Here is a 27737-nt window from a genome sequence, read left to right as displayed (position 1 = left end):
TTGCCTAGCGTGTGGGAGACCCTGGGTTCAGTCCCCAGTACTGCAAAATAAATAAATAAATAAATAAATAAAGTGATCCAAACTTTTGTGACAAGACAGCAAACGCGTATTAACTCAGAGTCTCTGAGAGCCAGGATTGGGAGTACCCAAGCTGGGTGTTTGTGGCTCAGGGTCTTCCTTAAAGTTGGTGGGGGTCCAATTAGGGCTGGAGGAGTGATCCCGATGACAGTGGTGGGCTAGAGCCTCAGTTCTTCATCCTGGGGACCTCCCCATAGGGCTCTTGAGTGTCCTGGCCTCCCCCAAAGCATAGGGGACAGAGGAGACCAAAATGGGAGCTGCAGTCCCTTTTGGTGGCCTAGTTGTCAGAGTCCCACACGGCCTCTTCCCACTTTGTTCTAGGATCCAGAGTTGAGTCCGGGAGCCTGGCCACTCTCCAGGGAGGGAAATCAGGGCCCAGGCCTTGCCTGTGCTGGGGGAGAGCTCTACCCCGAGCCAGCCCAGGCTCTGCCTTCTGAACAGAAGAGTGTCCTGCTAGAGGTCAGCAGAGCTGCCCCAGCTAGACTGCCCCTAACTGGAGTCTGCCCATGGTCTTCAATGTCCTACAGTTGTTTTCATTATATTCAAACTGCATCTGGAGCTGAGGTCAGTCCCACAGCAGAGTGCAAGGAGCACACAGCTCCTGGCAGGCTATGCATCCTTGTATGGTGCTCCTCCGGCTGGTGGCCAGCGCACTCCCACTACCCCTGAGAAACCCTGGGAGGCCGTCACTCTTCTCACTGTCTGTTTTACGTCTTCTTGAGCTCTGTGGAAACAGCATGGCCAGCTCCTTTTACTCCATGTCTGTGTGATCTGTGAACATCATCGGGTGAAGCAACAGTGTGTGGTTGTCTTTTTTACTACTGTCTAATATTCCATCCTAAGGATGTACCATGGTTTACCTGTTTTTCTCTTGATGGGCATTTCTTGTGAATAAAACTTGCTCTGAACATTTTTGCATATATCTTTGATGGACATGTGCTCTCATTTCTCTCAAGAATATAGCTAGATAGGCCTCCAAATGCTTGTCAGCTTGCCTGATATGATTCTTTCTCTAAGATTGGCAGTAACCAAACTCACAAGAGACTGATGTGTAGGTCAGAGGAAGATGTGCAGTTCATGGGTGGGGAAACAGAAGGCAATGGGCTGAAACCCTCATGTGCTGGGGCAGGGGTGCCTCCCCCTGTGGAAAAGCCACGCGGAAGCCAGATGGTAGCCTTAGGCCTGCTCAGCAGCGCATGTTCTCACCCAGGGGTGGGTGGAATGGTTTTAGAAGCTAGTCCCAGGATAGGATGGCCAGCTTCCTTCTTGGGAGGGGACCCACCGCCCACTGAGAATCTCCTCACCTGGTTGGCTGCTCAGTATTTCAGTCCGTGCCGTGTGGAGTGCGTGCTCTGGGCCTGGGCCCAGGGTGCCCCTGCACACGGCCCGGTTTGTTCACCTCCACATTCATCGCCCATTTTTCGGATCAGTAAAGACCCTCAGGCAGGTCTTGCTGGCTGGGAGGCATTCGATCTTTTTTCCATACTTTGGCAGTGTCCGATCTCACTGCCCAGACATTCATTTCTCTGATTCGGTCGTCTCAGTCCTGGAGTGCCACGTTATTCCCCCTGGTGCCTTTCCACCATGAGACCGTGCAGAGAGCCATGTGGAAAGGTGGCTGGGTGTGAGGGGCCTTAAGGCGGAACTCTTGGGGACACCTGAGGCCTGCCGTGTCACTGCGGGAGGGGCCTGGTCTTGTCTTCTCGTGCTGACCTGTAAGTGGGGGCAGAGCTGTGTGCTAAAGGGAAGGAGCATGGGTGTCACTGGACCTGGGTGGGCCCAGAGCTGCTGCCCCCCCTCCTGAGCCTCGGTTTCCCTGTCTGTGAGATGGGATGGAGATCACATCAGCGGTGATGGCCTGCAGAGGGTCCCGTGACCCCGGTCGCTCAGGTCCATTTTGGGCACTGTGACACTGGCTCCTGCAGACCCTGTCCTTGTACGTTCTGAGCCTCACTTGCCCCCCGCCCCAGGTGGCTCAAGCGAGGGCTCCTGTTCTCTAGCTGCAGATCCCGCGGGCAGGGGCCAGGGCTAATTCAGGTCCCGCAGGAGCTCATCCGCAGTGATCATGTGTCTGATGTGGCCGCTGAACCGGCAAATGCTCCAGGCACACCTGGGAATGGGGGGTGATCTTCCATCTGCCCAGATGCAGCTTGGCATGTCCCCGTGTGGGAGGAGGCAAGTAGGAAAGCTCTGAGGAGCCCTGTGCCCTGTCCCCATCACTCCTGTTACAGGCTTTGACAAGCCCTGCTCCTGGGGGACCTCGGGCACAGGTGATTAATGCCCCTGCCACCGAGTCTAACCGCCACCTTGTCATGGGCACCGGGCGTTATCAGCCCTCCCCGCCTGGCCTCCTCTAGAAGGCCCGCCCCGTCCCAGGGAGAGCCATAAAGACACTTCTTAAAACACATCATTGACTTCTCGCTTTCCCAGCGCGCTTTATGGCCCGGCGGAGCTGCCCCGGCCTGCCCTCCTTTCCTCCCGCCAGCCGCGGGGAGCCTTGTCTGGGGTCAGCCCCCCCATCAAAATTTACTGCGAACATCTTTTTACAACACCTGTCTCAGTGAGCTGTGAAATACTCTCGCCTCTTCAAAAATGAAGGAAAATGAAAATGCATGTTTTACATCTTTTATTTAAAAAAAAAATAAAACTCACTTGTGCTTTACATCTGCATCTGTCCTTCTGACGGGAGGTGGAATATTCTAGATGTGAGGGGCAAGTGCCCAGCCCAGTGCTTCGGGCCTTTTGAGGTATGCATGCGGGGGCCTGAGACTGGCACAGGATGACAGATGTCCCCAAGGTTGGCACCCAGCTGGCTGGTGGCAGAGCCAGGGGTCTGTCTCCGGGAAGAAGTGGCATCTTTGGGACTTTGGTAGGGAGAGGAGGTCTTGCGGCTTTGTGTCACTTAGACCAGGCTTCTGTTAATGGGGAGGACAGCCCTGTCTCAAGTTCCTTTCACTTGTGTGACCAGAGGCAGGTCCTGTTGCCTCTTCTGTAAAACAAGGCGGTGACCAAGGTCAAAGTCAGAAATAAGTGAAAACAAAGGCAAATCTGTCTAGGAAGCAGGGAAGGGAGAGGAAGGGTGGTGGGGAAGGGACTTCAAAGGAAGAGCAGCATCCCAGGCAGGGGGCAAAGGCCCTGAGACAGGGAACCATTTGGTTATTCTGAGTGGTGAGTGATCTGGTGGGAGATGGGGGGAGCTGTCCCTGGGGCACTGGTGTTTGAGCTGAGTTTTACAGAGGAGGGACGGGATCTGGCTTATGTTCCTAGGCTCCCTGGGCAGCTGAACCAGGAATGGGATAAGGGGTGATGTGGGCTGGGCATGGTGGCACATACCTGTAATCCCAGCGGCTCAGGAGGCTGAGGCAGGAGGATTGTGAGTTCAAAGCCAGCCTCAGCAATTTAGTGAGGCCTAAGCAACTTAGCGAGACCCTGTCTCAAAGTAAAATATAAAAAGAGCTGGGGATGTGGCTCAGAAGTCAAGCACCCCTGAGTTCAAACCCTGGTACCAGAAAAAAAGTGAGGGGATGATGTGGACCAGCTGGGGATGGAGCCAGGGTGTGGTGGTGGGGTCGGCCCCAGGGGCGTCAAGGGGATAAATCTAACAGGCTCATAGCTGGATGGGATCTGGGGTAAGAGAAAGGGGAGGGAAAGACCTTTGGGCCCAAGGAAGGAAGCGGGAAAGGAGAGCTGTGAGAAAGCACGGGTTTGGGGAAGGAGTAGAGTTCTGCTTTGCCGATGTGACTTTAAGGGGTGAGAGCAGCCAGGGCCTGGGGAGGGCCCAGGAGTCAGGAGGGGCTGGAGGTGTGGGAAGAGGGGCTGGATCCATGGAGATAATGTGGGGGCCTAGGGAGGTGCAGGTTGAAAGAGGAGGGGAGGCAAAGGGGAGATTTTCTGTCCATAGGAGGACATGTGGCAGGTGACCTTGACCTTGATCTTTCTTTGAATATATTTTTTAGTTGTTGATGGAACTTTATTTTTTTATTTTTTATGTGGTGCTGAGGATCGACCCCAGGGCCTCACACATGCTAGGCAAGTGCTCCTCCACTGAGCCTCAACCCCGGCCCGGACGTTGATCTTTTAAAATTTTCCCTGTGCTAGGAATGCACCCAGGGTCCTGTGCATGCTAGGCAAGTGCTCTACCTCCCAGCTCCTCCCCAGCCTGACCTTCATCCTGATGGGGACCCCCCTGGGTGGGCTTCGGGGAGTGTGGGAGGGCCCAGGGGAGCTGCGAGGGCTGGAAGGCAGCTGGGAGGAAGGACCTTCATGCCTGTTGACCCGAGGGAGGGAGGACGAGGTGCTGGCAGGTGGTGGTTCCAGCTTGGTGGGGCCAAGGCGGCATCTGATGGCCGCCTATTTTCTGTGGCTGGAGCAGGAGTAGGGGAGCTGGCTGGGGAAAGCAGCTGGAGGTCTGGGCAGAAGGTGCTGCGGGGGAGGTCAGGAATTTGCAGGACCTTCTGCTTGGAGGTGAGGCTTTCCTCCAGTGATCTGCAGCTCCTGGGGACGGAGCAGAGAAGCTGGATCACTTCCTTCCAGAAGGTTCCCTGTTCTCCCCTTTTTCTCAGTCAGACTCTGAACCTCACCTTGCCTTGCGCCCCTGGGCCGCCGGATGCTCAATAAATATTTATTAACTGATCTGCATTCAAACTGCCAGCGAGGGACAGAGCCTGGCTCAAGGCCAGCCTCTCCTCTAGGACCTTCCTTGCCCTCAGTGGTGCCACCTGCCAGCAGACCCGCCTTTCACTGGGTCCTGGGCTAGCCCAGCCCACTTCTCATTGGATGCTAGAGGCGACTTTCCAGACCCCCCCCCCCCGGGGGGGTTCCTTTGTTTGTTTATAGTCTTGCCTTGTTGCCCAGCTGCTCTCAAACTACCAGACTCCAGCGATTGTGCTGCTCAGCCTCCCGAGTTCCTGGGCTGCAGGTGTGCTCCACCGTGCCACACCTTGTTTTAGAGAAGAGGGCATTGGAGGCTTCAAGCCCAGAGGGTTGCTTGAGCTCCTTCAGCCTCAGTCGCCTCCCACACTAAGAAAGGGGCAAGTGGGAGCCCTGGAGGCTTCTCAGTCTGCTGCCATGTGTGCCCGGGGGGGAGGGCAGTCCTTTGAGAATAGGGTGCAGGAGGATGAGTGTGAGGGAAGCTGAGATGGAGGGGCCTTTCTGTCCCCTTAGAAAGAATGAAGAGGGGGCTGGGGCTGGGGCACAGTGGTAGAGCACTGGCCTAGCGTGCACAAGGTCCTGGGGATTACTGGGGAGTAAGTAATCCCCCTAAATTGGGGGCACACTTTGCAGTCTGTCATGGCATCGCTGGGATGGGGTCAGACCTTAATAAGCCTTGGGGGCTCTGCAGCTGATCATCCTTCATGCCTGCCCCTCCTTCTCCTCCATGTTCCCCAGGCCCCAGGGTTCTGTTACCCCCTCTCCTGCCCATCCCTTTGCAGCACATCTGAGTTTGAGTTGCTTGATTGCCTCAGCCTCAGTGTCCCTGGCTGGATTTTAGATCTACAGGGTCACTTCTGCCACATTTTGCATATCCCCAGGGCCCAATCTGATGTTGTAGGTGCCCAATAAATGCTTGTGGAAGGGGCCGGGAAGTGGCTGCCAGAAAGTGTGGCTCTGGCATGGGCCACCGGTAGGCAGTGTGGGGGTTCTGCTGGCCTGAACAGCAATCCCACCACAGCTGTGAGCAGACTCAGAACCCAGCCTCTCTGTGACTTATGTCAGGCCACGCTCTTGGCATCCTGGGGGTGTTGTCACCAGAGCCACCAGTGGGCGGATGAGGAGACAGACAGAGGCTTGGATGGATGGACTAGATGGCCTTGGCAGTGAGAGGGCATTCCCTGGGGGACCCGCCTATCTGTTGAACACCTGCACCCCGCCATTTCCATGGAAGCTTCCAGGAGGCTACCATCCCTCTTTCAGCACCTCGTCTAATTGCTGCCCCCTCCTACCTATTTTCTGATGCTTTTTGACTTCCTTGATGTGGTCTTTTGCCGGGAGTTGTGATTCCACCCCCACCCCCACCCCCGCAGGCAGGCAGAGGGGCTGCTCCATCAGGAGGCCGGGCTGGGCCGAGCCTGGGTGTGCAGGCGTCCTGCGGCCGGCAGGAGGAGCCCGTGAGCTGCGAGCAGGGACCAGCGCTGCCCCGCAGAGAAGCCCGGGAGCTGGGCTCTGGGTTTTCTGCCTGGTGTGGCCACAGGGATGGCCCAGCCCAGGAGGCGGGGCTGCAGCAGGGGACCCACCCCGCTGACCCGGAATCCCTGAGTAGGTGGGGCCCTGGCCCCCACTCACTAGCTATGTGACCAGGGGTGGCCTCCCAACTCCCTAGGCCCAGTGTCCTAATCTGTAGAATGGGCAAAAATCCGTGGGGTGCCCTCAGTCAGTGCCGGGGGGATGTGGACAACAGGTGCCAGATCTGCTTGGTTCTGTGGCACTTCGAGGACAGTTCTCCTGCCATTCCCAAGTCATGATGTTGAGGTGACCTTGGTAAGGTAACAGAGGGTGCCCACCTCCTGGCTTACGTGTGAGGTGGCAATTATTCTGCTAGGGAAGTTTTAATCCTCATCTGCAAATGAGGAAATGAGGGACCTGCAGAGATGGGGACACGGCTAGAAAGTGGCCACACTGAATTCTGAACTGAGGTCCAAGGTGTCCGAACAGTCCCTCAGCCTCCCCTGCCTCAGTTTCCCACTTGGAACTAAGAGATTGGGGCAGGATGTTCTGGGGACTCTCGGACACTCACCCCTAGGATGTGCCCTCCCCACTGGCTGCGGGAAGGACAGCCTGGAGGGTGAGAGTGCCCTGGACTGCCCCCCTGACTCTCCTCCCTGCCCACCCCGCCCCTGCAGCCTTCCTGAAGGGCCTGAGTGACAAGCAGAGGGAGGAACATTACTTCTGCAGAGACTTCATCAGGCTGAAGAAGATCCCGACGTGGAAGGAGACGGCAAAAGGTAGGCCCTGCCACGGCTGGCCCGGTGCCCTTTGCTGTGGCCCCTTCCGGCGTGTGGCCTGGGAGAGTCATGCAGATGAGAAGCAGCCGATGGCATGGACCGGTGGAGGCTCCCTGTGTGTGGGACTCTGCCCGTGGGTGTCACCTCACTTAATGATTACACAGCCTGAGACCAGTTTAGTTTTTATTCCCACGACACCACTGGGAAGCCAGCCCCAGGCCATATAAGCCACCTGCCCCTGATTACTTGGCTGTCGGGAGCCAGGTTTGAAGCTTGCTTGCCGTGGGGGGGGTGGGCTGGTGAGCTCTCGGACTCTGCGAATGCTGGCCTGGTAACCGGTAACCTGGGACAGGTCACTTATCCCACCTACACCTCAGTTTCCACATCTGTGAAGTGGGGGTGGGCGGCACGATGTACCTGCTCACGGTGTCATGAGAGGCCACAAGACCTTGTGTTGCATCCTCACTCAGGGTGGGATGTCATCGCCAGCATCAGTGGTCACCATGCTGCAAACTGCCACAGTGGGGCTGCACCTGACCTGTGGGCCCTGCCTTGGTTGCTCTGCAGGGGGGGCCTCCCTGTGACCCCTGTGGCTCCTACCTATTCCAGGGGTGGCGGCAAAGGTGGAGGAGCCCAAGTTCAAGAAGGACAAGCAGCTCAATGAGAAGATCTCCCTGTTCCGTGGTGACATCACCAAGCTGGAGGTGGATGCCATCGTCAACGCCGGTGAGTGACTGGTCAGAGACCTGGTGGCTGCATAGCCTTGGCTCTGGTCTGCTGGGCTGGACGCGGGTGGGCGCCACCTGGCTCCACAGAGGCTCTGGATGGGGCGAGGAGGGCTGCTGGCGCCGCCGGAGCGCAGCGCGTCGGCCACTTGGGCTCCTCTTCCCTTGAAACCCTGACCCGCTGTGTCGGGGGCGCCTCGCTCGCTGGGCCGCCTCGCAGCTCCGAAAGCCATTAGCGGCTGGCGAAGGGAGAGAGCCAGGCTGGAACGGTGCCGGGCAGCCCTGCCAGGAAGGCCGAGGCCCAGCCGGTCGTCCCGGGTGGGGGCTGCAGCCGCCCCCTCCTCTGCGTGGCCGGGCAGGTGAGGGAGCTGGGAGCGGGTGGAGAGGCCTCCCGCGGCCCCTGGCAGCCCTCCAGTGCTTGGAAACGCGAGCTGCTGGCTTCCTGGTGTCCCTTGCCTCTTGCTGGCGTGGCAGTTTATTGTGATGATACAGAGGTGGGAGGCGGGAGGGAGGAAGGTGCCGCTCCTCTGCCCGGCCCTACCGTCTGGCTGAGTCGAAGGCTCTGGGAAAGGACCCGGGTGCTCAGGAGTGGGGCACCAAGGGCAGGCCAAGCCCCACAGGTGCGCGGGGTGCTTTCCGGGGCAGGTGTGCTGCACCCCAGCGCTGGACACCTGCTCCCTCTCTTAGCAGACGCCGCACCCGGCATCAGAGGAGGGCACCTCTTAGAGGCTGGTGACACCAGGGCAGGCCTTCTTGGTTTGGGCTCCAAGTCGTGAAGACCCTTGCCCCACCCATGCAGGTCTAGGTTCTGGAATCTCCTCCCTCTCACCGCTGGGCTTGACCTTAGTGCCAGAGAGGGGGCCAGTGGGTTGCGTGGAGTGGTCCCATTCCTCCTTAGGTGACGGGGCTTGCAGGATCCAGGCAGAGGGGGCTGCTCATTGTGTCCCCGGCCTCCCTGTCTGGTCTGCAGTGTTTCCGGCAGTGGCATTGCTCAGCTGTCCCCCTATGGGGTCTGTGGAACTGCTCTGTCCCTGCACATGGCCTGGTGGGTGCACAGGTGACAAGTCACACACAGGCAGGAGTTCCCACTCGGAGTGGCTGGTGGGGAGAGCTGGGAGGTCTTTGTTACTGCTGGTGGTTTTGGTGTATCTCCCTCGGGCCACTTGCCCTTGGTGGGTGGCAGCAAGGACTGTGAGTCTGTTTAGGCAGACAGAACTCAGACAGCCACTTCTGGGTTGGCAAATGTCCTGGAGGCCCAGGGAAGAAGAGCAAGGTCTTGTGCCGGGAGGGGCTGGGCTGACCCTGGGGGTGATCATGAAGGTCATGGGGGCTGCCCAGTCATTGGCGAGGGTGCAGGAGGGGCCCTCTGGTCCTTTTCCTGCTGAGTTGTGGTGACCAGAGGGAGACACTCTCATGAGCTCCTTCCCAGCCCACCAGTGGACGGCTGTGTCGTGGACCATGGAGGAGGACCCTGGCGGGTATCAGCAAGATGCAGATGGAGCGGGCTGGGGGCTCTGGAGGCTACAGGCATGATTAATGGCCCTTCCTAAGTGCCCTGTGACTGGCCAGGCTAGGTGCAGCAGCTTGTCAGCTGCTCATGAGAAGCATCCGCCGCTGGCTGCATCTCGCTGCCCGGGGCTGGGGCGAGGGTCGTAGCTGCCTGGCCGTTTCCTCTCCTGCACAAGGGGATGGTAGGGGGGCACCCATGCCGTGGGTGTGTGGTGTGTGCCAGCTCACACTGCTCCATCGAGGCCCTTGGCATCATCCTGAGCACCATCCCTGTCCCTAGGATGCCAGGCACTTTGCACTGCCTCCCTCCCCGGCAGGTGATGGGCTTCCATCTCCCTCTGCTTGCCTCAGTTTACCCCACCCTGTTGGCCTGTTTTCCTGGGATCTCCTTTTTCTAGTCTCAGCCAAGAGGACCTACAACTTGTCCTGGAACCACGGGGACTGGCTGAAGCAGGCCTTGGACATGGGTTCCCCTCCAGAGCCTGGGTGTGGGGTGTCCTGGCAGCCGCGGCCCTGGTCAGACCTGCGGGGAGGGGGGGGGGTCCTCAGTCTCCGGGTCCTGGCGCTGTGGCTCCGCCCGGCGTGCCGCCCGCCAGGGGGCAGCAGAGCTCGCGGCTCCGGCCAAGCCCATAAATCAGCCTGTTTATTAGCGGAATAAAAGTCGTCGGCAACGCGGGGCTTTTCGGGGCTGCATAAATCTGCGTCTGTGCCTGGTGAAACCCATATGTGCTTAATTCATATGTAAAGTTTCAAGCAGGAAGAGAATACGTGTCCATTAAATTCTATTTGACTTGATTACAATCATTAGCCGTGAATAATTGCTTCTCAGCGCCGACCGCGGAGCCACCACAATAGGCAAAAGGAGACAGCGATTATCTCGGGTGGGAATTTTTAAATCTTTATTTTTGAAGCCATGGGCAGTGCTGGCCCTGCGGGTGTCGGTGGCCCCCGGGATGGTGTGGGTGTGGGCTGGCTGGGCCTGGAGATCTGGATAGAGCTTCTGGATTTTGTGCGGAGGGGTCTCTCTTTGTCCCTGCTACCAGATGGGGAGGGGTGTCACTGGCTGGGTCTGGCTCGGGGACCCTGTAGGGGAGGCATGGGGCGCTGCGAGGGAAAGGGGGATGGGGACTCCCAGGCTGTGGGCTTCTCCCTCTGTCTAGGGCCCAGGGGGCTTGCAGAGGGGACACTGTGCCCCTCCCACTTCAGGGGGGGAGGGGGATAGAGGCTCCACCCATAGGCCCCCTGCAGACTTTGGAAAGGGGACTGTTTCCACTGGCCACCTGGCATCCCAAGCCCAGCACTGGTTTTCACCCCACTTTATTGGTATGTGTGCTGCTGTGGGGGGCATGATGGTGGATGGGGGGTTTGTACATGAGAGAGAGCGCTAGTACGCAGTAGGGGTGAGGGGGCAGAGAACAGAGTGGGGTATCTGGTGGGTGGCAGGGCTTGAGGTTGCAGGAGCATACTTGGGGACAGACCTTCCAAGTCTGTGCAACAGTCACACCTCTGCCCTCCCCACGGGCTGGTGGCCAAGGCCACTTGCTAGGGCAGTGCCTGGGAGAGTCTCAGGCTCCTGCCATCTGTGCCTGCCACGGCTCCTGCCCATGGGGGCATGCCACATCCATCTTAATTAAATTGGGCTGCCATGCTGGCAAGATAAGCAGGGAGGCCCTCACCCACCCCGTTCTCATCTGCCTGCTTCTCCAGCTTGGCCTGTGACCCCAGCACTGTGCCCTAGGGGAGCTCAGGTCTGGGGGTCTGCATCCTGGGAGCCCATGGCGCCCGAGTATCAGTGTCTGTTTTGGCCCTAGGGGCATGACCTTGGCCCAGCTGTCTCCACGCCTGGAGCCTCTGCCTCCCAGGCCTGTGCCAGGCCCCTGTTCCTGACAGACAGCTAAGGCCCAGGCAGGAAATGTCTGGGGCACACAGACCCCCATTCTTGGTCAACCCAGGGGTCTGGCTCTCCAGTTTGGGCCTTGGGGACACAATGGGCAACTCGGAGATGAAAGTGATGCTTTGTGTAAAGACACAGGGGTCTTCCCCTTCAAAGCAGTCCCAGCCCAGTGCCGTCACTGAGAGTGCCAGAGTGCTGTCCGTGCAGAGGCCCGGGTGGGCTGGAACCCCAGCTCTCCTGCTGGCCCCTGCCCCTCAGAGCCTCATCTGAAGAATGGCGTCCAGCTGGGCACAGTGTGCCTGTAATCCCGGCAGCTTGGGAGGCTGAGGCAGGAGGATCACAGGTTCAACCAGCCTCAGCAGCCTAGTGAGGCCCTAAACAACTCAGTGAGTCCCTGTTTCAAAATAAAAAAAATATAGGCGCTGGGGATGTGGCTCAGTGGTTAAGTGCCCCTGGGTTCAATCTGCGGTACAAAAAAAAAAAAAAAAGAATGGCACCCTGCCAGCCCCACGCCAGGGTGGGTGGGAGGATGACGTGTGGGCCCAGCCTGGGAGCCCGGGTAGATTAATACTGGGGCAGTCGGGCCAGAGCAACTAAGTAGAAGATAATGTGAAAAAGCCTGGGAGGGAGGTCTGAATCAAGTGCCGAGTGCTGCTGCAGGGACCAATTAATTCTTAAGGAGGTGGCCGGAGGCGAGGCGGGTCGGGGAGGTCTTTGTGGGGTTTGGGCACCGGGCTGGCTGCGAAGATCCAGTGGGAAGCTGCGTCTCACAGCGATGAGTGGCCTCACAGGGGGACGGATAAGCCGTTTATCCGAGTGGCGCTCGGCCGCCGCCGGCCCAGTCTCCTGCAGACCTGCAGCCCTCATCCGGCCCTGGCTCTCCAAGCCCTGGCTTATCCCCCTGCTGCCCGGAGGGGGGGGAGGGGGGGAGCCCTCGCGTCAGGAGGGCGGGACCACCGAGTGGCCACCAAGCGGCCCCGCCCCTGCTCCCAGCTGTCCCCTGGCCGCTGCTGCTGGAGCGGTGATTTAGAGACCGCCTTGATGGACTGGCAGGCAGGGGGGCCGCAGGGACGCGACTGCCTGGTGGGAAGTGATCTGACGCTAAACTGTCGCCGTAAATCGCTTTATCTGTCACTTCAGATTTAAATGTGTTTGCTGAGGCTTGCCGGCCGCGAGGCAGCGGAACCCTCCCGCAGCAAGCGAGGGCGGCACAGGCCAGAGTGGCAGGCGCGTGGCCGGCAGCGACGGGGCGGTGCTAGCAGCTCCTGATCCTGCTGGGCCCTGGCTGCCTTCTCCAGGGACACCAAGCACAGAGGGGGGACCGCCAGGCAGGTCCTCAGCAGGTGGAGTAAGGCCACCGTCTTTGAGGGGTGGGCAGGGTCACCCCATGTGGGTATTCAAGCTGAGGAGCATGGGGAGAGCCATGACATGCCCCACCTGGGCAGGTGACAGCCAGAATTGTGAGTGGTGGCCTTTGTCCATTCATCCAGCAAGTCTCCATGGTGGGCCTGCTGGGCACCATGGGGCGCCTGGGCCTCAAACACACTCAATCCCTAATCCCAACCCCAGTGGGGGGACGGAGGGCAGGCAGCAGCCCTGCCTGCGTGGACAATCCTGAAGGCAATCCTGAAGGCTGCCTGGAGGAGAGGGCACTTGAGTTGGAGTGCAGGCTGAGAGGAACACTGGCAAGGCCATTCCAGGGGAGAGAGGGAGAGCACTGGCCAGGGTAGGTGGGTGGGGTGCTGTGGGCCAGCTCTGAGGGGTTCGGCCTGTGCTGTGGCCAGGTCTTGAGTTGGGGGCACTTGGTCAGTGGTGCTGTGGGCATTTCCCTTGGGCTCCAGCCTAGGAGTGCGTGAGAGTGAGGACAGGAGCCCAGAAGTTGGGGGAAGATCTCCCCCAGGCCTCGGCTGCGTTCACTCCCTGTCCTGTAGCAGCCAGGAAACTGAGGCTCAGAGATGGGAAGCAACTTGCCCAAGGTTACACAGCTAAATGGTGGCAGAGCTGGATGAAGACTTTCCAGATCCCAGAAGCCACAGGAGCTGGTTTTCTGGCTGGAAGTTTGCTTCCCAGAGTGGGCGTGTCCTTCCTGACCTCAGCTGGGAAGGTGAGGGGGGCTGATGTTTGTCATGAGAACTAAACTAACATCTGGGGCATGTTGGGGCTCGTTGCCCCATGAGGCCTCATGGTGGGCTCCAGCCGCCCAGTTGTCCTGTGTTCCAAGTCCCCATCCTGGTGTGTACCATGGACCCGCAGGGCTGGGCTGCCTGTCACCTGCCTGTCTCTGAGTGTCTCTGTGCAGCGATTGCCCTCCATTGCCCACATGGCCTATTCTTGAGGCTGGGACGAACATGCCCCCCATTTTGCAGACTAGGAGACTGAGATCCCCTGCAGGGTCACAGCACTGGTCTTGGATCTGGGGCTTTAGCGGGGAGCGGCCGGCTCTGCTTTTACAGCAGCCCCCACCCAGGTCCAGTCTGGGAGCAAGGGGCAGAGAGGATGGGGAGGCAGTTGGGAGGCCTGGGGTCCAGGTGGCCCCCCTCCCCACATTAAAAAGCCCTGGACATCCAGGTACTGCCAGGACCTCGCTTGCACCGCTGCGGGCGGCGGGCGGCTCACTCCGCAAGGTCGACCGTGGTTACATAAATTCATAAATGATGGATCTCCTGAATTATTGAGATGCCCTCCTGGGCTTGCAGGGCCTGGTCCAGTGAGCCGAGCCTTGTCCGGTGGGCGGGACTTGGAAGGACCCTGAAGGTCCTTGCACCCCAAGGTCTTCCGCCATGCCTCCTGTGCGTTGGCCAGAGCCTCCTGCTGCCCCCAGGGAATGGGAGAGGGACTCGAGTCCTGGACCCGGGAACCCTGTCCTGGATTTCAGTACATGTTTTGTTGAATGACTGAGTAAATGCTTCTGGGAGTTGGGTCAGGTGGCACAAGGACTATGAGAACCAGTGACCTGCTGTGGGACCCCTTTCTGCTTCTGCTCAGCCCTCTGTCCACCCCGCTGGCCAGAGGGTACTAACTGATTCACAAATGAGGATGGTGGCAGACATTTAAGGGCCCTCCCGTGGATCCTGGATCTCTGTGGGCCTCTGTGGGTGCGAGGTTTAGTAAGACGCAGCGCCTGCCTTCACGGCACCTACAGGCCTGGGGAGAAAGACAGGAACTGAAGCCCAGAGAGGGACATGACCTGCGCAGGGTCACACAGCAGGCACAGCAGAGCCTGAGCCCAGACTCTCCAGACTCTTTTTTTTTTTAAAGATTGTTTTTTTTTTTTTTAAAGCACATGTGGTCTTTTTTGGAAAAGGGGTCTTTTTTTTTTCCTTTAGAGAGAGAGAGAGAGTTTTAATATTTATTTTTTAGTTCTTGGCGGACACAACATCTTTGTTTTTGTATGTGGTGCTGAGGATCGAACCCGGGCCCCACGCATGCCAGGTGAGCGCGCTACCGCTTGAGCCACATCCCCAGCCCCATCTCTCCAGACTCTTGACTCTCGGCTCTAGGCCACTCTCTGTCCCTTTTCTCCTCGTCATGGTCACTCGTGTCAGAATGCATGTCCGGGGCTCATCCCACCATGGAGTGGCCGCCTGCTCCTACATGAGCTGAGGCCCCCAAGGCGTTCTGTCTAGCTCCCCCCACCCCTGTCCTTGAGGCCACCTGGCCTCAGCGCCCGCACCTGTGCTACGCCTGCCCGTGTCCCTGATGTGCTGTCCGAGCACTGAGCTGAGCAGGCCTGAGCCGGGGGATGTATGTGTTTTGAAATTAATGGGGACCATTAAATCGGCCAAGCATGAGAAGGGCTGGCGCTGCAGCCTTGTCCTGCTCTCCTGGAGGGACCCGCTCTCCTGGAGGGACCCGCAGAGCTGGGCACGGGGCTGCCCGGCGGCCTCAGGACTCCCACGAGGCTGTGGCTTGCCTTCCTGTTGAAGAGATGGGCACCCTGTCCCTAGATGAAGAGGTCTGGCCACAGCCGCAGGTGGCAGCCAGGGACCCTCGCCCCGGGCTGTGTGCAGGGACATTGGTAGATGGGTTGAACTGAATCTTCCCGCCAGACCCCTAGGGTGGGCTCTTGCACACTCCAGACCCTGATCCCGCTTCCTGGGTGAGTCCTGGGCTGGCCTCAGGGACACAGCACAAGCTGATTCAGGGGATCCAGCCCCTGGCTCCTCACCTCCCATGCGGTCTGTTGGGTCTCCGTAGTGGGACACCTTGTAATTTGGACTTGGAGACTTGGGTACAAGTCCTAGCTTCACTGTGTACTAGCTGTGTGACCTTGGTCAAGTCACTGAACTCTCTGAGCCTCATCTTTCTTCTCTGTAAAATAGAGACAAGAGTGCCCAAGGGAGGACCCACCCCTGGAGTTGTTTGGTGGGCGCCATCCTTGCAGGCCTCAGGTGGCCTGGGCTGTGGCTGCTCATGAGACAGAATAGAGCTAAAATCCGGTTCTGTCCCCAACTTGCACAAGTCCTGTCTTCCCGGGTCCACCTGCCAGCCTGCTGACGCTGGGTCTGGTCCCTGCGGCGATCCCCCAGGTGCCTGCGCTGTGTGTCCTCGGAACAGCCAGAGCGGGCAGGGGCTACAGACTCGCTAGGTTTGGGGACCCTGGGGTGGACACGGCCTGCGGGTTCTGCTGCTCTGTCGCTGGCCGGCAGGGAGAGGCCCTGCTATTTATATCCAGGCGGAGGCCGCGGGCGGAGGCCAGCAGGGCGCGGAGTGGGGCCGCGGGGGCGGAGACGGCGGGGGCGGTCCTTCCCCCGCAGCCAGGCCAGCCCGCGGCAGGACGCCCCCTCCCAGCAGCAACAGGTGGCCCCTGCAGCCGTCCTGTCCCTCCGCCCCTCCTCCCCCTCTGGACACTGCAATCGCCCGGAGAAGGAGCGCGGCGCACGTGGCCCCGCTGCCAGCCGTCCCCGCGGCGTCCCCGCGGCGGCCGGGCTGTTAGTATTGCCGCCTGGCTGTATTTCACGTTCGGCTGAAACACCATCAAACGCCACGTCCCTTTTGAAGAGCAAGAGCCACCTTGCTGCGGATGTGGAGGAGAAGCAGGAACATGAAAACCTACGAAGCAAATGGCCCAGAATTGACATTTGCTGCGGGAGCTTGGCGGCGAGGATTGTCACAGGAGCTAAATCCTGCGGCGGCAGCGGGAGGCAGCCTCCCCCCACCCCAGGCTCAGACGGGCATTTGGCTGGGAGGGGGCCTGGCCGGGCCCTGGGAGAGAATTCTGCGGGTCAGCTGGCCACCTCCCTGTCGGTGACCTGGACTCAGCCTGTTCTCTTCTTAATAAAGAGGCGGGAGCCACCCTGGTGCCAGGGAGGGCTTCTGGGACCCGAGGCTCTGGGGTGGGAGGGTGGCCTGTCAGGGTCAGGCAGGACTCAGCTGGGTTCAAGTCCTGCCCTGGCCACTGCGAGCCCTTGTGACCTTGGGCAGGAGAGCCTTCCTCCTGAGCCTCAGTTTCCTCCTCTGTGAGCCTCCGAGTGAGCCCTCCCCGAGGTGCTGACAGGCTGTAGGCGGTGCCTGGGACGCCTGACAGGTGGTTGGAGCTCAATAAATGGTGACTGCCATTACCGAGGAAGTGGGCGTGTGAGCTGCCATTGATTTAAAAACAATGTTTAACCTACTGGTTCCCACTGAAAAATAAGTACAATAGAACCAAGAACCAACCCTTAAACAGGAACAAAAAGAACCAGACCAGGCTGGGATGCAGCTCGGTGGCAGAACAGCAACCAAGCCATACAGAGGGCTCTGACTTAGGCATTTATTGATTGACTCACATTTTTGGTGCTGGGGATTAAACCCAGGGGTGTTCTACCTCTCAGCCACATCCCCAGTCCTTTTATTTTTGATTTTCAGATGGGGGTCTCGCTAAGTTGCTGAAGCTGGTCTTGAACTTGAGATCCTCCTGCCTCAGCCTCTCAGGCCTGTGCTACCACACCTGATGGAGCATCTCTTTAGAATGTGCCCTATGCTCTTGGCCATAACTGCAGCCCTTCAGCCTTTCCAACCTCCTCTTGCCTGGTTCCTGGTCTTGACCTTCTCTCAGCCCTACAGCCTGCTGCTTGAAGCTGGCGTCTGGTCTACCCAGGGACCATGGCTCATGCCTGCCTTGTAGTCTATGCTCCTGGGAGCTGCTTGGGGCTGCTTGGTTTCTGGCACCCTACCCTGGCTCCAGCCCAGATGACACTTCAAAACTAGAGTGAGTCTGAGCATGATGGTGTCTGCTTTTACTGTCCTAGACACCAGGGAGGCTGAGGCAGGAGGATTACTCGAGTTTGAGACCAGCCTGGATAGTGTGGTAAGACTCTGTCTTAAAAAAAAATCTGAAAAAGGAGCTAGGGTTGTGACTTAGCAGTAGAGTGCTTGCCTAGCATGTGTGAGGCCCTGGGTTTCATCCTTACCACCAAATAAAAGTGAATAAATAAAGTGCCAGTTATTGTGTCCAATTACAAATATATATATATATATATATATATATATATATATATATATATATATATTTAGTTGTAATTATAAACAGACTGAGCAAGTTTATTCCAACTGAATATGAGATGCAGCTTTGAGCTTCCTAGCAGCCATTATAAAAAGGGAAACAGCTGGGCCCAATGGCACAAGCTGGTAATCCGAGGCCCTGGGGAGACTGAGACAGGAAGATTGCAAGTTCTAGCAAGACTCTGTCTCACAAATAAAGAAAAGGGGGGCTGTGGTTGTAGCTCAGTGGCAGAGCGCTTGCCTAGCATGGTTTAGTCTCTGATACCAAAAAAGAAAAAAAAAAACACCCCACAAAACAGGAATTTTGGTTTCGTAACTCCAAACTTGGAAGCCGATTTAAATTTTATATTAATATTAATGCTTCTTTCTCGTTCTACCCTGTACCTTTTTCTTCACTCTCCTTCTGCGTGTGTGTGTTGCTAGGGATGGAACCCACTGTCATCTTCTCCAGAGACCCCCCCCTCCCTCCCATGTGGCTTCGCTCCAGCCCCGAGGCCCTTCTGCCCTGTCGCGTGCTGCTGTGTGGTGTCCACTGTCTGGTCTGGTGGCGCAGCCTGGCCTCTGGGCCTCTTGTCCTGCGCAGGCCCATGGGGCCTGCGGCTGCGGCTTCTCTCAGATGAGCCCATGACTAATAAGGGCTGCCCCCAGGGGGGCCGGCAAAATCTTTCCCTCCTTAATATCAGAGTTTAAAAATGTGTCACCATCGATTTGAGGGAAAGACTTGTTCCTGCTGAGAAAAGCGGCCTGGAGATTCGTCTCGCCTTAGGAGTCACAGGCAGCTGCATAAATTCCAGCCCACGGGGCTCCCCAGCCAACGCCAGCCTCGGGCCCTGCCCACTGCTCCAGGTTGGCACCCGCTCCCCATCCTGCTCCCGGGGCATCTGGGTGGAAGCCCCTTCCCCTGGCTTCTCTCCACCTCCCTGCAGCTGAGCAAGAGGCTGAGCTCCCGCCGAGGCCATGTCATAGGGTGTTTTGATTGCAGAGGGGGAGGGGAGTGACTTTTGGGCATGGGCCCCTAGAAGCCATCTGTGTGTCCCCCCTGGTCTGCGGCACTCCCTAGTCCTCCCTAGTCTAGATCTGTCCTTCGGCAGGGTTTTTAGTCCCAGATAACTTCTGATTTTGTTGCATCTTTTCCCTGAAGGGCCTCTTGGGGCCTTTTGGTCCATCCCCCTGCCTCCAGGTGGGCGCTCCCCCCTGGCATGGCCTGTCTTTTGTGCCCTGTCCTCAGGTGGAGCCCAGCCCCTGTCCTGCAGCTGTGGGAAGTGTCCTTGCTGTCTTTCTGGCTGCCGTGGGCCCTGGCCACATGTCTGGACACTTCTGAGCCTGGGACAACCAGCGTGGTGACCTGGAGGTGGTTGCTGTTCCTTCTGCTGTCCCTGTTGGGAGGCTGTGGCGTAGGGACCTGCAGTGACGTGTCTGGGATCCAGTCTTTCCACTGTTTCCTGGGAACTTCCTGTGATGCTCAGGAGGAGTGGGCCTTGAGGGAACCTCTCTGGTGTCCTCCTGGTTAGTGGCTGGGTCACAGCCCAGGATGGGGGGTTTGGAGACAGCTAAGCTTTCCAGATCCCTACAAAGGCCCCATCCCCCTCCTGCCATTAAGAGGTCACGGTGACTGCTTTGGCGGTCATCACCGGAGCGTGGCGGGAGCAAGACGAGAGCTTGGCTGCCCAGGACACCCACTGGGCCGCCCTCAGCCTGGGTGGCCTCCTGCTCCCGCTGCAGCAGAGGTGACCTTGGCCAGCACCAAGGCCGTGGTCTGTGGCCTGGTCCTGGAGGCTGCCCCAGGTGTCCTGCAGAGAGCTTAGTGGAGGTGGTCCAAGGGGTGGCCCAGGGTTGCCAGCGGCCCCTTTCCTCCCGAGGAGCCATAGAGCCGGGGACAGGGGAGCAGGGAAGGGCTAAGCAGGCAGTTTGCAGTCTTCTGGCTGCCGTGGGCCCTGGGAACAGGTGCTGAGCGGTCATTTACCACCTGGTGTAGGGAAGTCTGCAGGCCAGCCCTGCGAGCCACCCCCAGCTTCAGAAAGGGCCTCCCGAGGACTTGTGGTGGCCATTACTCTGGAAGAGGAGGGGCTGTATTTTCCCTGTCTCCCTAAATGTTATTGCTTTTATGGGCTTTGGAAATCAGTTTTATGGTCTGTGTTGTTTGTCCACTGAAATGTGGAACATGCTGGCGAGGAGATAAACTCAGGGATGATTTGGGCCTTGAAAGGTCGTTAGGCTGAGGGCAGGGGGCAGGGCTCCCGTGTGACACCCCCAGGCCAAGGTCACTCCTTAGGAACCATCATAACTGGGGCTGGGGACAAGGAAAAGATGTGCCAGGACGGAGGCAGGGGCGGGATTGTGGTGGAGCCTTGGCCTGAGGCCTTGGGGACCGGTGCCTCTTGTTGGGTGGTCCCCACCGGACTGGTTGGTACGGTGGAAGTCTTTCCATCCTCCTCGATGCCTGTCGTGCCAACCAGCTCCCCTTGGGTGCCATCCTGGGTGCCCCGCCAGCCACTGGCAGTGTAGACTTCTCAGCGTGAGTGAAAACAGGCCCCGCTGGGTTCCGCTGGGCGGATGCAGGCCTGGCCGGGGCTCCCCCTACAGGAGGGGCTCCGTCTTCTGGCCCAGTTGGCCCGTGGGGAGCCAGGAGGGTACAGATGGGGCAGGGGCATCCAGACACCTGCACGCATCTTCCTCCTTTTCCTGGGACCCAGGACCCTCCAGGGAGGCCCCAAGGCCCCCAGGAGAAGGCTGCTTCTCTCCTCCCCTCTGAATATGCGAAGAGCTCCTACAAATCAATAAGAAAAATGGGTGAAAGATCTGGACGGGCAGTTCCCGGTAGGAGGAAAACTAATGGCCAGTAAATAAGCACAGGGAGCAGAGCTCCCCGCGTCAGGAAGAGGCTAATTAAGTAAGGGCCATCATTCTTCACCCGCCAGGAGCGGGCACTGGGGGTGTCCATGGGGCAGGTGGGGGGCAGGGGGGGTTGGGTCCCTTCTTGGGGGTTCCTGCCCAGTGGCACCCACCAAACGGGCACATGGAGGTGCTCCCAAGTGCTCGCTCTAAGATAGCACATAGAAGTCCTCTCTGCTGGCAGGAGGGCCTTTCCTGTCCCCTCTGCCGCCTTCGCTTCCCCCACTGCACGGGCCACCACCACAGATGCTCCAGCAGGTTGAGCTCCAGGTCACCACCGCCCCGCTCCCTTGCTCTGGGGTCCACTCGCTCCCCTGGCTGTGGCTGGGCTCCTTTGGGGCCTGGCTTTCAAGGGAGAGGAGTGCTGCTTCCTCCTTCTGCTGTGCCACTGCATGGCTGGGACATTGCCGTGCTCGGGGACAACAGATGGAAATGAGACCCTGGAGTTGGGTGGCTCTGGCTCTTATGGCTTCTGCAAACACGCCTCTGGTCCTCGATTGGGGGACGGCGTCACCTTGGCTGTGACCTCACCCTCTGCGTGTCCCACTCACACCATCTGGCCTCGGTGCCCCTCCTGCCTTTTCTGGCGCCTTCCCTTCCTCCCCCCCCATTCCGGCCACGTCTCAAACTGCACATTCTTGCTCACTTCCACAGGTTTCAGGGGTGATGCCCACCTCCAGCCTCCGTGGCCAGCTCTCGCCGCCCTCTAGGTCCTGGCTGAGAAGCCGTCTCCAGGAACCTGTCTGGAGCTGGCTGCGGTGTCCCTCTTGGGTGTCCCCTCATCCCACAGGTGCTGCTGCTTCGAAGGGGAGCAGGGGAGATGGCCGGGCGCCCTGGTGTGCTACACGGTCGCGAGCAGTGGTCCAGCCCTGGAAGTGGACCCATCAGGGCGTCAGGGTCAGGGAGCCCGGTGGAGCACTTCAGACGCTGGGGAGGGAGGATATGGGCCTACGGCAGGGCTGTTCCTCTCTGCCAGCTCGTCCAGACTCCCTTATCTGCAGAGCCCAGAGTGGCCCAACCACAGCGGAGCTGCCTTTGATGCGGAGCTCAAGGGGAGAGCGCGAGGAACACTTCACATGGCTGCGGTCCTGGGGAATCTGGGTCTCTGAGTCCTTGAATCATCCTCGGCCCACCCACCCAAGTGGGAACCAGTCAGCAGGAGAGCAGGCGGGCGGGGAGCTTAGCTCCTGGGGTCCTGGCAGCCTCCTCCCTTGGCTCCTCCCATCCGCGTCCTCCTTCCCTTGAGGCCCACCCTGGCCCTTGCTGCATCTCTCCTTATAGGCCCCCAGACAGAGGTAGGGCCACCTTCCTTCCTGCATTCAGAAATATGGAATGATCAAACCCATTCCCAAAGCCACTAACTAGGGCTCACCCTCTGTGGGGACAACAGGGTACAGTCCCGCAGTAAGTGATTAGCAGGAAGGCTTCCTGCAGGGCAAGGGGAGGAGCCTGGACAGCCAGGTTCCAGCGCCAACCTCTTTCTTTTTTTAATGTATATATATTTTTTGTGGTGCTGGGGATTGAACCCAGGGCCTTGTGCATGTGAGGCGAGCACTTTACCAACTGAGCTATATCCCCAGCCCCTCTAAATATTTTTATTAGTTGATGAACTTTTATTTGTTTGTATGTGGTGCTGAGAATCAAACCCGGTGCCTCACCCGTGCTAGGTAAGCACTGTACCACTGAGCCACACCCCCAGCCCCAGCGCCAACCTCTTGACGCTGCAGCGTTGGGCAAGCTGCTTAGGTCCTAGGTGTGGGCCTTGGTTTGCACCCTTTAAAATGGGAATAAGCGCAGGACGTGGTGGCACAGGCCTCTAATTCCAGCAACTCGGGAGGCTGAGGCAGGAGGACCACGAGTTCAAGGCCAGACTGAGCAACTTAGCAAGGCTCTAAGCAACAAGTTGAGACCCTGTCTCTAAATGAACCATAAAAAAGGGCCTGGGGATGTGGCTCAGCCGTTAAGCACCCCTGGGTCGAATCCCTGCCTGTGCCAGCCTGTCGTGAGGACAGGTCATGTGACAGATGCCTGGCACCTGGCACCGTGGGTCACGCTGCCTTGCCTCTCACAGATGGGTACCCCTTTAGGAAATCCCCCCTAATTATGAAGTTACAGATCTGAGTGGTCACACGGGGGAGAAGCACATTCATTAGGAGACCAGGCGCATAGCCTGGGCCGTGCCAAGTGTCTCTCCGCGCCAGCTTCCTGAAGATCGTGGTCTCCATAGAGCACATCTCTGAATCTTCCTGGTGGCGGCTTCCATCTGCCAAACACCCAGCAGCCTCTGGCTGGGGAGGGCCTGCGTGGGGGACAGTCCCTCCCTGGAGACTGCCCTGCAGTCCTTCACCCCAGGCTTGTAATCTCAGCTTTAAAGAGGACTCGGATCCCGTCCTCCTGCCCGCTCCATGACTAATCCATTCACCAGGGCCCCGATCCAAGAGAAAGCTAATTAAAGAATTTCTGCTCTTGGCTCAGCCTGAACTTTGAAGATTCCCCTTGGTCTTCCTGGAGTCTCTGGAAACAGGTGGGGAAAGGGGGTGTTGGAAAGGGCGTCGGATGAGCCCCGAGCCTCGTAATAGTCTTAATCCCCCTAAGCCAGCAGGCATCCAACAGCTTTCCGCCTGCACCGCTGAGAAAGGGCTGGGGCTCCGGGAGGACTCGCGCTGCTGCCCACCCAGCGCCCCAGACTCCGGGGTCCCTTGTTCCCTGCTCTCTGAGAACAGGAGGCCGTGCTTCCCCACAGTTACGGCGCAGCAGGGGAAGGACCCGGCATTCTCCAGAGCAGTGAAGTGGGGTGGGGTCCTGAACCCCAAGGCTTGGCATGCCCAGGGCCACCGAGATGACTGGCAGGCCACAGATGCTTGGTGAAGCTGGGCTCTCACTCCGTGCCCCTCCGCTCCAGGGTCCTCCACCTCTAGGACATTTTCTTTCACCAATCAGGAATATTTGTTCTACACTCACTGGTGGAACCTGTGCTCCATGGGTTTGGGGTCCTAGGAGTCCCCTGGGCTGCTGTGTCCCCTGTCTGAGTAGCGCTTGGCATAGAGCAGTTGTTCAATAAAGACTTGACTTTGGGGTGCTGGGGATTAGACCAGGGTCTTGGGCATGTAGAACTCCTCCCCAGCCCCTACATTGACCCTGTGGCTGGTGGCCAGGTACTTTCCTCACAGAGCTCACCTTCTTGCCGCCTTCAGAAAATGTCCCAAGGCCAGGCATTGTGGCCCATGCCCGTAATTCCAGTGGCTCAGAAGGCTGAGGCAGGAGGATCACGAGTTCACAGCCAGCCTCAGCAACATAGGGAGGCGCTCAGCAACTCAGTGAGACCCTGTCTCTACATAAGATACAAAATAGGGCTGGGGCTGAGGCTCAGTGGTCGAGTGCCCCTGAGTTCAATCCTCGGTACAAAAAGAAGAAAATATCCTGATGATCTTTGCCTCCAAATGTGGGCAGGCTGCATGTCTTAGGGTCTGCCCTTCCCGTCACTCTGAGCTTTGACCAAGCCTGGTATAACCCTGGGGAGGGTCATGGTGTCTGCTGCTGCCGTGGCCCTGCCCTCACCCGTTTCCCTGGCAGTGCCCGGGCAGGGGGCATGTGGACCTGCAGTTCTCCTTGCAGCGGCTCCCCCGGTACTTGTCTGCATCATGGAAATAAAAATGATGAAAACCTGCCACTGAATTCTGGGTGGCAGTAAATTACTTAACACCTGAAACAGGTTGAAATGTGGCCACTGTGGCTTTTAATAAGCCGTCTCCTGTGCAGCCGCTTCCGCGAGGAGCCGGCAGGGTCTCTTCTCGAGGCGTAATTTCATTGCGTCCCAGGCTTGGCAGCAGTGCAAATAAGATTTCACTTCCCCTGTAAATCTCCGAGGGGGGAGCAGGATCTCATCCGTGCTGTCAGTTAGCACTCGAGAGAGCCTGTTTACTTTGCCGCAGGAGGAGAGGGTCCTTCAGAGAGGCTGGACGTGGAGGCCAGCAGGGAGGTGGCCGTGTCAGCCCTGGAAGATGATGTGTGTGGAGGTGGCCGCCATGCCGGCTTGGGGAGCAGGCTTTATTTGGGGTACCTGAAAGTGGAGAGGCCAACGCCACCCAGACCTCCTGAGTCAGAGTTGGGGGGCTGGCTGGGTGGCCTCGGTGCAGCTAGGACCTTCCTAAGCAGAATGCCAAGAATCAGCCTTAGAACTTGGGTGCGGGGCTGTGGCTCTGGGTGTCAGACCCTTCCCGGGCTTGGACACCTCATCTCCAGGATGCGTGGTGAAGCCAGAGACCCCTCCTGGGAAGGGGGGACAGGAGAAGGGAAGCTTTTGGAACCCAGTGGTAGCCAGGTAGGAGCAGGGCTCAGGGGCAGGAGGACAGCCTCGAGGGCCCTCTTTAGAACTGGGCCTCTTGGTGGAACCCGTGGAGTTGGACACAGGAAGCAACAGCCCTGGGCCTTGGGGTGCCCCGTGGCTGTGGGGCAGCCATTGGAGGTCTTACCCACCCCTGCCCTTAACTTCAGCAATAAGCAAAGCTGAGACTTCTTTGGGCAGGGCAGGTCCTGAAGCTGCCGGGCTGGAGGGGCCTCTCCTGGCATCCGCCTATAGACAAGGTTGGGGGTCTCCAGGGCCAGTGAGTCCCCTGCACTGCCCCAGCATTCATGTCCATCTCCCATCCCCTGTGCTCACTGGAGAGGGCCAGCTCTGCTTGCTCTCCTGTGAGCACAGGGGTCCCAGTGCCTCTCAGACCCCCAACTCCTCTTCAGAACAGGCTGGTTACCTTTGGGTGTCCAGAAGGCAGGCACTAAAACCTGAGATGTCCGCTCCCACCCCACCCCACCCCACCCCCAGTCCTCCCAGAGCCTCAGGCTCAGGCCAGCCTGGACCTGGGCCGTGGCGGGGTGTTTGGGGAGTAGCCCTCATCCTGTTCAGATGCTGCCCCCCTGTGCCAGCCCCTGGGGCACTCGGTGCCCTCTGTGAGGGGCACTGCTTGGCTCCAGGCTCTGTCTGGGGGCCCCAAATGCTCCCTAAACCCTGGAGCGGGGCCTGCGCTCAGGAACTGTCGTCCAGCGTCTCACAGAGCCTGCAGACAGCGCAGGGTTGGTGCGTGGAGATCTGCAGAGGACAGCCGGGGCGGCCTCTGAGCCCTCAGGTGTGGGCTCCTAGGGCTGAGGAATCCCCCTCAGCCCCCTGACAGCGGTGGGGACAGCTGTTACCAAGCACACCCTGACAGACGGGGAAACAGGCCCGGGAGGGTGAGGAACAGGTGGAATGGTGGGTCCAGTCCAGTTCTGAGGGACTCCAGGGCCCGCATGCAGGAGCGCGGGGACACGACCCAGTGGTTTCCAAAGGCTGATGATGGCGAACCCTTTCTAGACAGAACCTCTGTCAGCTCTAGGGACTGAGGAACACAGTTTGGGAACACAGCCCTTCTGCTCTGGCTTGGGGAGCTCCTCAGGTGCCCCCTGGGTTGTGGCACTGCTGCCACAACGGGAGGGGGCCGGACCATCCCTGGGGTGGGGGTGGGGGTAAAATTGAAGCAGTTATGGAGACCCTGGGATGGCCAAGGGCAGTGGTACTTGGAAAGTTGTCCTCACACATCTGCCAGGAGGGGGGCTGCCACTGGCCAAAGGGGTGGCTGGGCAGGGTCAGAGCCTTCCAGAAGGAGGAGATTGGACGCACCCTCCTGCCCTGCCCAGGCACTGAGCTGGTCTTCTCCGTTGCTCTCCCGTCCTCCGCATCCTTGGAGACATTTTCAATGCCACCCTGACTCCCCAGAGAAGCCCCTGCCCGCCAGGGTGGTCCCACCTGCCCTTCCGTGAGGCAGGGGTGATGCCTCATCCCAGCCCCAGAACACAGCAGGTCCTCAGTGACTCTCTTCTGGCCATGTTTTAGAACAATCCCTTGGCAGCCCCAGGGAACGTGCCTCAGGTGGGGAAGCAGGATGGCGGTCCTGAGCGGCCACTGAGCCTCTCCTAGGGAGAAGCTGGTGTGCCCTTCCCCGGAAGTCCCCTTGCCTGCTGCTCTCTGCAGTGGCCTCCCCTGGTTGGCTCCGGCCCCCAGCGCGACTGGACGGGAGTGGGGGGGGATTGAGAACATCTGTGGGGCCAGAGAGCTGGGGCCACCCACCCACCACGCACATGGAGAAATCACAGCTTCTTGGGAACAGGAGGAAGACACTCATTAACCCCTGTCCAGACAGAGACCAGATCTAAGGCAGAGGTAATGGGTTTTTATTTTATGTTAAATTTCGCAGAAACTGTTCTTGTTCTCATGAATAACAATCTCCCCCCCCCAACCTTTCAGGTGTGAGATACACAGATAAGACTACAAGAGTTGAGTGCAGCGGACACCTCCGGGGGGCAAGGGCATCTGGGGGGATGAACCCAGGCTGGTGTTCACTGGGGCAGCTTATTGCACGTGTCCCCAAATGCCTAGATGGCTCTCTTATCTGGGTGCCCACACGGTGGCTAGAGCCTCTTAGGGGATAATCCACAGCTTTGATTAATACATCTCCACATGGAGACCCTCCCCGAGTCTGCGTCTAGCTGTCAGTCCACCCTGCATGGCTGCTTTAAGACACTTCTGGTGTCACCCGGCCTCCCAGGGTACAGCCGGGCTCCACAGTCCCATTTTCTGTCTTCCTGCAGCAGAACCTTAGTTTGATTCCCATATTTCCAGGGAACTGAGTAACCCCAGCATCTCCCTCCTGCTTGGTGGACCCCTCTGTGCCAGGTGACCCCTGGCAGCAGAACTGACCCCAGGGCGCGGCCTGGGGAGGGCCGTGGACCGCTGAGACCACGTGCATCACAGACCCCCGGCCCCGGGCGCACCGGGCTGTGGAACCGAGAGTGAGCAACCGTGGTGACTGTAAAAGTTAAATCTTTCTATTTATTTCAAGAAAGGACAAGGAGGTGGACCTGGGCATCTTATATGAAAACAGACAAACAGAAAATAGGACCAAGTAGTTAAATCACATTCATCTCAACATTGAAGTTCAAGGCACCTACAGGAAGGAGGCCCAAGGGCTGTTCGCAGTGCACTTTGGTTGTGTTGTCGCGGTGGTGGGTGGGTGGCGGTTTTCTGGAAACCCCTGTCTGGTGGTGAGGTTGGGAGTGAGGCAGGCGGGCACCAGGCCAGGCACGGCTGGGCCTTGAGGAGCCAGGCCTTGTCAGCCAGCCGGGTCGGACGGCAGCAGGCAGCAGCGGGGGTGGTGCCATCGCTCAGACCCCCGAGAGCGCTTT

The 27737-nt window shown here is 58.8% G+C and overlaps 1 protein-coding gene across 2 annotated transcripts in view; it reads left to right on the top strand.

The window, feature by feature from the left end:
* Positions 1-27737, top strand: part of MACROD1 (mono-ADP ribosylhydrolase 1) — a 137134-nt gene that overhangs the window by 2797 nt on the left and 106600 nt on the right. For both annotated transcript variants that reach the window (XM_081280799.1, XM_081280800.1), the window contains exons 2-3: positions 6918-7019; positions 7629-7745. In XM_081280799.1, coding sequence (XP_081136925.1) covers positions 6918-7019; positions 7629-7745 — 219 coding nt within the window. The remainder of the gene's footprint in view (positions 1-6917; positions 7020-7628; positions 7746-27737) is intronic.

The sequence above is a fragment of the Spermophilus citellus genome (genome assembly GCF_964194105.1).
Source record: "Spermophilus citellus genome assembly, chromosome: 2".
Classification (NCBI taxonomy): Eukaryota; Metazoa; Chordata; class Mammalia; order Rodentia; family Sciuridae; genus Spermophilus; species Spermophilus citellus.
The sequence above is the reverse complement of the archived record's forward strand: the minus strand, read 5'-3'. Positions and strand labels throughout refer to the sequence as shown.